Genomic DNA, 12,007 nt, shown 5'->3' on the forward strand with positions numbered 1-12,007 from the left:
AAAGAATGCTGAGTTGCATCCAAAGAACACCATACTTACTGTGAAGCATGGGGGTGGAAACATCATGCTTTGGGGCTGTTTTTCTGCAAAGGGACCAGGACGACTGATCCGTGTAAAGGAAAGAATGAATGGGGCCATGTATCGTGAGATTTTGAGTGAAAACCTCCTTCCATCGTCAAGGGCATTGAAGATGAAACGTGGCTGGGTCTTTCAGCATGACAATGATCCCAAACACACCGCCCGGGCAACGAAGGAGCGGCTTCGTAAGAAGCATTTCAAGGTCCTGGAGTGGCCTAGCCAGTCTCCAGATCTCAACCCCATAGAAAATCTTTGGAGGGAGTTGAAAGTCCGTGTTGCCCAGCAACAGCCCCAAAACATCACTGCTCTAGAGGAGATCTGCATGGAGGAATGGGCCAAAATACCAGCAACAGTGTGTGAAAACCTTGTGAAGACTTACAGAAAACGTTTGACCTCTGTCATTGCCAACAAAGGGTATATAACAAAGTATTGAGAAACTTTTGTTATTGACCAAATACTTATTTTCCACCATAATTTGCAAATAAATTCATTCAAAATCCTACAATGTGATTTTCTGGATTTTCTTTTCTCATTTTGTCTGTCATAGTTGAAGTGTACCTATGATGAAAATTACAGGCTTATCTCATCTTTTTAAGTGGGAGAACTTGCACAATTGGTGGCTGACTAAATACTTTTTTGCCCCACTGTAGCTCACCCTCATCAGCAGACTACTGCTTTTTGAAGTTGGCAGTTTGACTCAATGGAAATGCCATTTCAGTTCCAGTCAATTTGGAAAATTAAGTGAAATTCAGGTCTTGGATTCAAACTCCTTGAGGTAAAGGGTTATTTCTTAAATCATTAACTGAATTTCACATCATTTTGGGATTGACCACAGTCCTGGCTGATTGCCTATACAGTGCATTCGGAAAGTATTCAGACCCCTTGACTTTTTGTTATGTTACAGCCTTATTCTAAAATTGATTTTTTTTAAAAATGTTTCCCTACACACTACCCCATAATGACAAAGCAAAAACTGTTTTTTAGGCATTTTTGCAAATGTATTACATTTGAAAAAACACTCCTTATTTACTTAAGTATTCAGACCCTTTGCTATGAGACTTGAAATTGAATTCAGGTGAGTCTTGTTTTCATTGAGCAATCTTGATGTTTCTACAACTTGATTGGAGTTCACCTGTGGTAAATTCAATTGGTTGGATATGATTTGGCACACCTGTCTATATAAGGTGTCACAGTTGACATTGCATGTCAGAGCAAAAACCAATTGAATTGTCCTTAGAGATAGGATTGTGTTGAGGCACAGATCTGGGGAAGGGTACCAAAACATTTCTGCAGCATTGAAGGTTCCAAAGAACACAGTGGCCTCCATCATTCTTAAATAGAAGAAGACACTTCCTAGAGCTGGCCGCCCAGCCAAACAGCAATCAGGGGAGAAGAGCCTTGGTCAGGGAAGTGACCAAGAACCCGGGAGGTGACAGAGCTCCAGAGTTCCTCTGTGGAGATGGGAAAACCTTCCAGAAGGACAGCCATCTCTGCAGCATTCCACCAATCAGGCCTTTATGGTAGAGTGGCCAGACGGAAGCCACTCCTCAGTAAAGGGCACATGACTGCCCTCTTGGTGTTTGCCAAAAGGAACCTAAAGGACTCTCAGACCATGAGAAACAAGGTTCTCTGGTCTGATGAAACCAAGATTGAACTCTTTGGCCTCAATACCAAGTGTCACATCTGGAGGAAACCTGGCACCATCCTTACGGTGAAGCATGGTGGTGGCAGCATCATGCTGTGGGAATGTTTTTTTATCTGCAGGGACCGGGAGAATAGTCAAGATCAAGGGAAAGGTGAACGGAGCAAAGTACAGAGAGATTCTTGATGAAAACCTGCTCCAGAGCGCTCAGGACCTCAGACTGGGGCTCAAGTTCACCTTCCAACAGGACAATGGCCCGAAGCACACAGCCAAGACAACGCAGGAGTAGCTTCGGGACCAGTCTCTGAATGTCCTTGAGTGGCCCAGCCAGAGCCCGGACTTGAACCCAATCGAACATCTCTGGAGAGACCTGAACATAGCTGTGCAGCAACGCTCCCCATCCAACCTGACATGGCTTGAGAGTATCTGCAGAGAAGAATAGGAGAAACTCCCCAAATACAGGTGTGCCAAACTTGTAGCGTCATATCCAACAAGACTTGATTCTGTAATTGCTGCCAAAGGTGCTTCAACAAAGTACTGGGTAAAGGATAATTATGGGGTATTGTGTGTAGATTGATGAGGGTGAAAAAACAATGTAATCCATTTTAGAATAAGGCTGTAGGTAATAATATAGAAAAAGTTAAGGGGTCTGAATACTTTCTGAATGCACTGTACATAATGGTTTTTCATATATGCTATAGGGTGTCTACCCACTCTGCCAGAGTGGGTGAAAACGCGCTTTGGTGATGATATTTTACTTCCTTGTGCTATAAAATAGATTTCACAAAGACACATAATTCGTGTTCTGAATCATTCAGTTGTATCTTTCTCTAACATTTGAATTAACAGTAGATCCAAAAAGTCGGATTTCGTAACTTAATACATCCGATAATAAATACCGAGCTCTGAGTGGTTCAGCTTTCTTGCAGCTACTTTTGAGGATTTTACCTTTAGTGGTGGTCGTCTTCAAAGCTGTTTCTGCAGTTTGCAAAAAGCTCATTTGGCGTTTTTGTTTTAACTAGGCAAATCGGTTAAGAACAAATTCTTATTTACAATGGCGGCTTACAACGGCCAAACCCGGATGATGCTGGGCCAATTGTGCGCCGCCCTATGGCACTCCCAATCACGGTCAGATGTGATACAGCTTGGATTCGAACCAGGGTGTCTGTAGTGACGCCTCTAGTACTGAGATGTCGTGCCTTAGACCGCTGTGCCACCTGGGTTCGTGCAACACGAGTTGAATTAAATGTAAAAGGAAAATGAAAAGCTTGTACATTCGATGCTCTGTTGACATTTCAGAGATACGCATGTTTTTGTGAGAAATCTTTGAAAAATAACAGGAATTTCACATTTTAATATAAAGCGTTTACTAAAATATGAAAATACTACATGTCATGTCTCAAAATCGATATCTATATTGTTTTATGACCTACGGATTTGAGAATAAAGATGACGAGTTCAACGGGAAAGTGAGCCTGTCAGGTAGCCTTTATTCTTGATCAGAATCCAGTTTAGCTGACACAACACACTGCCATTTTCCTTACGTTGACCACTTTTTCTCTGTGGCCTCCATTGATTTAGTCACCCTAATTCTGGCCATCCTACAGGGGTAAAAACTCCAATAACTTAACAGATTATAATAGAGACATGAGGTTTGGACCATTGGTTTTCATCGACATTTGTACTCTGTAGGACCGAGTTTCATTCTACTGTGCCAGTCTTTCTCTTGTGCATTTGTATGCTGTCGGTAATATTCTTCTTTCTTGTGTTAGAACGTTCCATGTATAATTTTTTGAAGTTCAGTAAGTTCAGTGCTTGACCTTACATTCTGTAACTTCATCGGTAGAATATGAATATAGGCTACTGCTATACGTACATATGAGGATATTTGCCGTTGCTTTTTCATCTCATGCTTCTCCATGTGTTTGTTTTTTTCCAGAAGCCTTGTGCTGCATTCATGACATAATGCTCTTTAGCTTCTGAACCATGACACTGTTTTGCATCCATTTCTGTTCTGTTCTCAGTTCATCCATTGTGTTGTTCCTCTCCTCTCAAGGGCTCTTACACGGTTGTCTCCATGTTCAGTGGAGTAGTCCTGCTTTTTAGATGTTGTTTTACACTTTTCAACCTTTCACACTGTTGAACTCCGGTGACTTTAAGAGGAACATGTTTCAGTCTTAAGCAGTGGTCCCAAACATGGAAAAACATTATCATAGATCAACTTGATTCCTGAGTTGGGGTAAATGTTGTCTCAACTCAGCCAATGTTTATTTGTATTTTAAATGAATGAGTTTAATATAGAATTTCTATTAATTACCTGAATGGACTGAGATAAAACATATGGACCCCAACCCTGCTTCAGACATGTTTGGAAAGTCTCTCAATATAAACAGTTGCCTCAGTTTTTGGATGTACTGTTCATTGGGCAGCTGAAACCAAGGGAGAGGGATGAGTTGAGGATCATTGGACTGTGGCTTTGCTCATCTTCCCCTGGGCTTCAGCAAGCTTCCTGCTCCATCCCCGACAGATCACTTATCCCCTGCTAGGGGTTGCAACATTCTGTTACTATAACTTTTCCAATTTTCCCAGGTTTTCCCAGAAATGGTGGTTGGAAGATTCACAGATTTCCTGCTTATTCCCTTCTGGTTCCGTCAAATCTTCCAACTGGGATTTCTGAAAAACCTAGGGATGTTAATAATGTTACTGGAATTTTATAACCCTCCTCCCTGTGTAGAGCTAGCTTCGTTTATCATCAGGCTGATTTTAGCAGATCATTTAATTGTATGATACTGACCAACATCCCACAATTTTTACGGTGATTATAGTAAAAAAATTTAATATCAGCAATTATTTTTGTAGTTTATCCGAAATTCAATGTCTCCACATCTACATTATCCTAAAACCTGTTGAATATTAAGACCGTTTTCCAGAGTGTTCATGTGTCATATTTTCATTGTGTCGAATAGCATGATCATTGTGTAAGTTGGTAGGCATCAGTTGTTTTAGTATTACTATAAAAGCCATAGCAGTGGACACTATGGAAGACTGCTAAGAAACTGTACAGAATCTTACCCACTTGTGCCACTGGCTGTGAGACACTGGTTGTGGTATCTGTTGCCTCTTCCGCTTTCAGTCTCCTGACTGTTCTGGAGTCTGTGACAGAGAAAGCCTGACTGTTGGGTACCGCTGATGGTGGCAAAGATATAGTCCTAGACATGGATTCAGTGACAGAATTTTGACCATAGAGGTCCTATGATGATGACCCTGTGGGCATAGCTTGGGCATAGACAACCCGAAGCCTGGTTGGTTGGGTTAGTGTGTTGCTTGAATGACGGGTACAGTACGCTGTGTTGACGGCTGTGTTGCTCCTGCCTCTCTCTCACTGTGACGTCCCTCAGGCTCGACGAGCTCTTTCTCATACAGCAGCAGGGTGAGGAGGAGGTCAGGCAGGCCTCCACAGCCAATAACGCACAGCCAAGCCCAGAGCCCGCCCACAGCCCACCCCTGCGCCTGTCTCCACCGCCGCCTCCACCTCTGAGCACGCCGCCGCGCCAGATACCCGAGCCAATCCCAGCCAGCTCCCCGAGCCCCAGCCCCCCTCGGCAGAAAGGCAAGGTGAAGGTCCTACCCCCCGCCCCACACCAACACCCAGCACTCACCTGTAGAAGCCCCCGTCTGAACGTAACCGGTAGAACCGCACCCAAAGCCACCCACCCTCCTCAAGAAGGACAAACCCCCTGCCGTTCAAATTCAGACTAATGGAAATTTGCCCGGGTAATCCTATAAGTGTACTGTTTATGAAATTGGTGGATGGAATTGCTATGGTCATATGTCGTTTGGATTGGTAGCATTGAGCAAGCCTAGAGCTCTTTTTTTTTTTGGCTCACTTATGAAAAGTGGACAAGAAGGCACTGTCGTGTACTGTATTCAACCTCTGGTCATTGTTGATTTCTCCCAGTCTTTTTATAGCCAAGGCTATATACTACTAACATCAGATCGTATTGTGTAGTGCTAGTTTCCAGTCGCTGAATACAATGCAATGATAAGTAGCAATTATTTAATTAACCACATCTTTTGTGTCACTTTGCCCAAAATGTTCTTGTCAGTTTATTTGATTCTGGGCTAACTGTTTTTGTATTATTAAGGTAGTCTACATATGCTAGTTAGCCTACATTGTGTTAGTTAGCCTACATAGCACACATTGCCATCTCGCTTCAGTCAGCCTGCCCAAACATAGTACCCTGCCATCTCCCTCAAACTTCCTCTTAGTTTGAACGAGGCATTGAAGGAATTATCATCCATCCTTATGGTATCCGTCAGGGCAGTGTGCCGTGACACACTATTTTGTGTTCCACTGGTGGAATGGCATGTCTGATGCCTGGCAATTTCAGAATCCGCTCATGCCAGTTCACTAACACAGTAACATAGCCCTGGCTCCCTCTCTCATGTAAACCGCTGGACTGCGACCAAACGCTCCTCCCGTAACACTCCACTAACCTACACTGCATGGAGTGGAGTGATACACAGCACACCATGCAGCAGGGAACTTATGGAATAACTCTGGATATCAGCTATACAGTGAAATCTAATTGAATTATAGTCCTAGATCAGGACTAGATCAGATCAGGGACGGGACTGGATCAGGATCGGGACTAGATCAGATCAGGGACGGGACTAAGGTCAGGGACGGGACTAGATCAGGACTAGATCATGATATAGGAATCAATACTAGATCATTCTTCTTAGTTCCGTAATCAGAATGCTGTTATCCCGGCATTGCAATTTGCAAGTAGTTAGCACAATCACCTTAGCTGCAGTCCCTGTCTTTCGTCTGTGTGTACAGTATGTACAGTACCAGTCAAAAGTTTGGACACACCTACTCATTCCAGGGTTTTTCTTTATTTGTACTATTTTCTACATTGTAGAATAATAGTGACGACGTCAAAACTATGAAATAACACATGGAATCATGTAGTAACCAAAAAAGTGTTAAACAAAATATATTTCCCTTTTGAGATTCTTCAAATAGCCGTCCTTTGCCTTGATGACAGCTTTGCACACTTATGGGGTTCTCTCAACCAGCTTCATGAGGTAGTCACGTGGAATGCATTTCAATTAACAGGTGTGCCTTGTGAAAAGTTAATTTGTGGAATCTCTTTCCTTCTTAATGCGTTTGAGCCAATCAGTTGTGTTGTGACAAGTTAGGGGTGGTATACAGAATATAGCCCTATTTGGTAAAAGACCAAGTCCATATTATGGCAAGAACGGCTCAAATAAGCGAAGAGAAACAACGATCATTACTTGAAGACATGAAGCTTAGTCAATCCTGAAAATGTCAAGAACTTTGAAAGTATCTTCAAGTGCAGTTGCAGAAGCCATCAAGCACTATGATGAAACTGGCTCTCATGAGGACCGCCACAGGAAAGGAAGACCCAGAGATACCTCTGCTGCAGAGGATAAGTTCATTAGAGTTAACTGACTCTCATGATCTAGTCCCGATTCAATAACTGCACCTCAGATTGCAGCGCAAATCAATGCTTCACAGTGTTCAAGTAACAGATACAAGTAACAGATACAGAGACTGTGAATCAGACCTTCATGGTCAAATTGCTGCAAAAAAAACTGCTGAAAGACACCAATAAGAAGAAGAGACTTGCTTGGGCCAAGAAACACGAGCAATGGACATTAGACCTGTGGAAATCTGTCCTTTGTCCATATTTGAGATTTTTGGTTCAAACCGATGTCTTTGTGAGATGCAGAATAGGTGAATGGATGATCTCTGCATGTGTGTATGTGTTATTTCATGGTTTTGATGTCTTCACTATTATTTTACAATGTAGAACCCTTGAATGAGTAGGTGTTCTAAAGCTGTTGACTGGTACTGTATGTGTGTGTGTGTGTACCGTATGTGTGTGTTTTTAATCTCCTGTCCCTCCTTGCCGTCCCTATCCATCCACTCATTGGTGCTCGGTCTCCCTCTGTCTGGTTTGTGATCTCTTTCTCTCAATAATGCAGTGCAGGTGTGGAGCTGTTCATTATTGGTGGCTGCCGAAGCCATGTGAATCATCATGGAGTAATAACCTGGATAATGATCTCTTTGATTGATGATTGCGATAATTCAGCTGTCTTTTCCAGGGTTGGATTTGACTTGTGCCTGTGTGATTTTCTTTTTTTTTTGCACTGTGATTCACCTGTAATACAGATTAACACCAAACAAATGACTACAATCTGGAATGGAATCAGTTATCCCCCTTTTGTTGCCTTGACTTGTCTTTCCTCCACTGTGGTGCCCGCTGATCTCTGTCATGTGCACGTTGGACTGGATCACAATGTCCCAGACTTGTGAGAGCGAGGTTTAATAAACCTGCTCGCTCAGTGACTGATCTGTGTGTCTCTAGTCTTCAGACAAGGAGAAGGTGGACCAGCTTCAAGAGGAACTGCTCCGAACTCAGGTACAGCACAATATGGTCCGTATCCTTCCATGTCCAAAGTGGAACACATTTACACAGTAAAAATCCAGTTTAATTTGGTCAAGGGACCGAATGGTCCATCCCTTTCCTCCAGTAGATTCCTCATATTATACCACATTGACGTTGTAAAGTCAGGTTAGAAAACATCAGTTTTACTTTGATAAATCGACTGAATTAAAGAAAGAATTTGTTGTTAAAGATGAAGTCTTCTGTCTCTCTGTTGTCCTCAGGTCAAGTACCAGCGCATGCTGGAGAGACTGGAGAGGGAGAACAAGGACCTGAGGAAAGTGGTGCTGCAGAAAGATGAGAAGGGCATCCACCAGAGGAAAGTCAAGGTGAGTGTGAGTCACGCACACAGACACCCGTACACACACACACACACGTACACACACAGACACCCGTACACACAGACACCCGTACACACAGACACCCGTACACACACACACACACACACACACACACACACACACACACACACACACACACACACACACACACACGTACACACACACACACGTACACACACAGACACACACACACACAGACACACGTACACACCAGGGTTGTGCATGCGAGTAAAGTTCATCAAGAAATTTGTTTTGAAACATTATTTTATAGTCTCTACAGTAAAAATACTAATTCTCCCATCAGGCATTGCTCTTAAGTGTTCTTCCATCTGTATTCCTTCTCCAGAAGTCTCTAATTGACATGTACTCTGAGGTCCTGGACATCCTCTCAGACTTCGACTCTAACTACAACACCCAGGACCATCTACCCAGGGTAAGGAACAACAAGTGGCTCATGGCTTTCTGGAAATGCAATCAAATTATGGAGATGTTATTATGAGCCTTTTGTGTACTGTATACTGTACTGCCAGAAATACATTGTTTCCTGTTGGAAAGGCATTGTTGTAAAATGGTAGGTCTCTATCTATCACACCTATGTCATCTAATCCCTCTACCACCCCATTAATCTGTCCTCTCTGTCTCTCTCTCCTCTCTCCTCTACTCTAGGTGGTGGTGGTGGGAGACCAGAGTGCAGGGAAGACCAGTGTGTTGGAGATGATCGCCCAAGCTAGGATCTTCCCCCGGGGCTCTGGAGAAATGATGACCCGCTCTCCTGTCAAGGTACAGGAAGTCATTTACCAGACTACCTCAGCCCCACAACACACCTAACTTCCTCCACTGTAGCTGTAAAGATATCAAAGATGTATAGAAGCCAGCGTTTTACCTTTGGTATTTGGTATTTTATTAGGATCCCCATTAGCTGTTGCAAAATCAGCAGCTACTCTTCCTGGGGTCCAACACAAAACATGAAACATAATACAGAATGACATAATACAGAACATTAATAGACAAGAACAGCTCAAGGACAGAACTACATACATTTGACGCAGAAGTGTTGATTTATATATATATATATTTTACAATTTAGTCATTTAGCAGACGCTCTTATCCAGAGCGACTTACATGAGCAATTGGGGTGAAGTGCCTTGCTCAAGGGCATAGACAGATATTTCACCTAGTCGGTTACTGACCCAACGCTCTTAACCGCTAGGCTACCTGCCGACCCAGTTTATGTTCTTATTTTAAAGGGGCAATCTGGGATTTGGCACATCCATTTTGGGATTTGATATATAGCCATTATTCTTGAAGAATATAGCTTATTAAGTGGCGGGATGACAGATTTGTTTGTCCAGACTTGTCTTACTACTGTGGCTCCGCCTTGGTGGATTTCTTCTGTTGGTCTGCACTGTTTCATATGGGACGTTGTAGTCCACAGTTTGAGTGGTGGAATGAGGCCTGTGTGGTCTGGCTGGATGGGCAGCGTTACTAGCATTGTGCTTTTGGACTGGGGACTTTGAATGTTTAAAAAAAAAATATATTGCATTTTGCCACCTGCTTCTCTCCTCTACTAGGTGACGCTGAGCGAGGGACCTCACCACGTGGCCATGTTCAAGGACAGCAGTCGAGAGTTTGACCTGGGAAAAGAGGAGGACGTAAGTTTAACCCAGCATAGAAGAGTGTGGCGTTCTCTCTCCCACCATGGAATCAGCCTTTCATCAGGGTTTTCATTGGGGTTCATTCACACCACTTCACTTGTTGATTGGTTCATTCATATCGTGAACCATTGATCCTCTCCTCCCTGCAGCTGGCTGCCCTGAGACATGAGATTGAGCTGAGGATGAGGAAGAGTGTCAAGGAGGGACAGACAGTCAGCCCTGAGGTGAGGACAGAACTCCCTATTGCTCCACATCTTCTGCCTTCTGCCTGCATCCCCAATGTTGACTGGAGTGGTCAAAAGTAGTGCACTAGACTAGGGAATAGGGTGCTATTTGGGTGTCTACCAGCTATATAATGAAAGCTCACTAGTACTCAGCGATGTACCAGCTCTGTGTCGATCCCTGACTGTTTGTAGTGCTAAATGTTTTTTCTTTCTCCTGTGTGACAGACGATCTCTCTGAGTGTCAAAGGACCAGGCATCCAGAGGATGGTGCTAGTAGACCTACCAGGAGTCATCAGTGTGAGTACTTCACTCACTCACTCACTCACTCACTCACTCACTCACTCACTCACTCACTCACTCACGCACATGCAGAAACACACACACACGCGTGTATGAAAACAGTGACCGTACAGTGGTAGGAGCAGTGATGGTGTGTGTTCCTCTCAGACTGTGACTGCAGGCATGGCAGCAGACACCAAGGAGACCATCTTCAGCATCAGTAAGAACTACATGCAGAACCCCAATGCCATCATCCTCTGTATCCAGGGTGAGTCAACACTGCAGTCACCTTCCTCTGACCAAACAGAACATCCTGGAGCTCCTCTCCCTCTTTACTCCCTCGCCTCCACTTTGATCCTCTGTTCGCTTCGGTCTCCTCTGCTTCTGTGTCCTCTTGTCTCTTCTCCTTTCCTCTTCCTGACCTGCTGTTTTCTCACCCTTCATCTCTCTGGTCCTCAGATGGTTCAGTGGATGCAGAGCGCAGCATTGTCACAGACCTGGTCAGTCAGATGGACCCGCAGGGGAAGAGGACCATCTTTGTCCTGACCAAAGTCGACCTAGCAGAGAAGAACCTGGCCAGCCCTAACCGGGTGAGATATAAACTCGCACACCCGCCATGACACATGCATCACACACGTTCAAGACGTTTTGCAACGGGAAGCTCAAATGACAACCGTGGTCAAGGTAATCCCAATGAGCATGGACGATATACATTTGACAGGTTAAAATGGTCTGAGAACTATTATATCCCTCCGGGGTAGCCTTTCATAAGTTGTAAAAGCTGAATGGTACACTCAAACAGTCACGAGCTACAGACTGAATGAAATCTAAAGCCTTCTCATCTGGGATTTTATTCATGTGTTTTTCTCCCTACAGATTCAACAGATTGTTGAAGGAAAGTTGTTCCCTATGAAAGCCTTGGGTTACTTTGCTGTGGTGACCGGGAAAGGTACGATGCATTCCCCTTTCAAGTCCTACCCATCAGATCTTATTTAAATCAAATTAGGCTACACATGTAACTCAAATCTATACGTTTCTAAGGAAGCATAAAACAACAGAACTATCTTAAACGCATCTAAAAAGACAGGACTGTTCACATCAACATGTTCTGTTGTTTTTATGCTTCCTTAGAAAAGTATAGACTTGAGGTACGTGTGTAGCCTACGAGAGAACGCATGGCTGGCGTTGAGAATGTGTGTGTGTTGTGTATCGATGTCAAACATTTTAACAAAAAGGTTTGTAATTTGAGTATATACCGCTTCAAAAAAAATACTCTTCAACCAAAGCAACTGTTGAAGGTCAACATCGTTAA

General features: G+C 43.5%; 1 protein-coding gene across 4 annotated transcripts in view; it reads left to right on the forward strand.

Annotated features, from left to right (window-relative positions):
* Nucleotides 1–12,007, forward strand: part of LOC109889034 (dynamin-like 120 kDa protein, mitochondrial) — a 76,225-nt gene that overhangs the window by 7,270 nt on the left and 56,948 nt on the right. For all 4 annotated transcript variants that reach the window (XR_004209643.1, XM_031822422.1, XM_031822421.1 and 1 more), the window contains 10 exons: nucleotides 8,119–8,172; nucleotides 8,421–8,525; nucleotides 8,884–8,970; nucleotides 9,204–9,317; nucleotides 10,109–10,189; nucleotides 10,342–10,416; nucleotides 10,642–10,713; nucleotides 10,864–10,963; nucleotides 11,155–11,285; nucleotides 11,572–11,644. Coding sequence is in view for 3 of the 4 variants with exons in the window: in XM_031822422.1 (XP_031678282.1) it covers nucleotides 8,119–8,172; nucleotides 8,421–8,525; nucleotides 8,884–8,970; nucleotides 9,204–9,317; nucleotides 10,109–10,189; nucleotides 10,342–10,416; nucleotides 10,642–10,713; nucleotides 10,864–10,963; nucleotides 11,155–11,285; nucleotides 11,572–11,644 (892 nt within the window). In the remaining variant the exon portion in view is untranslated. The remainder of the gene's footprint in view (nucleotides 1–8,118; nucleotides 8,173–8,420; nucleotides 8,526–8,883; nucleotides 8,971–9,203; nucleotides 9,318–10,108; nucleotides 10,190–10,341; nucleotides 10,417–10,641; nucleotides 10,714–10,863; nucleotides 10,964–11,154; nucleotides 11,286–11,571; nucleotides 11,645–12,007) is intronic.

The sequence above is a fragment of the Oncorhynchus kisutch genome, linkage group LG4 (assembly GCF_002021735.2).
Source record: "Oncorhynchus kisutch isolate 150728-3 linkage group LG4, Okis_V2, whole genome shotgun sequence".
Taxonomy (NCBI): domain Eukaryota; kingdom Metazoa; phylum Chordata; class Actinopteri; order Salmoniformes; family Salmonidae; genus Oncorhynchus; species Oncorhynchus kisutch.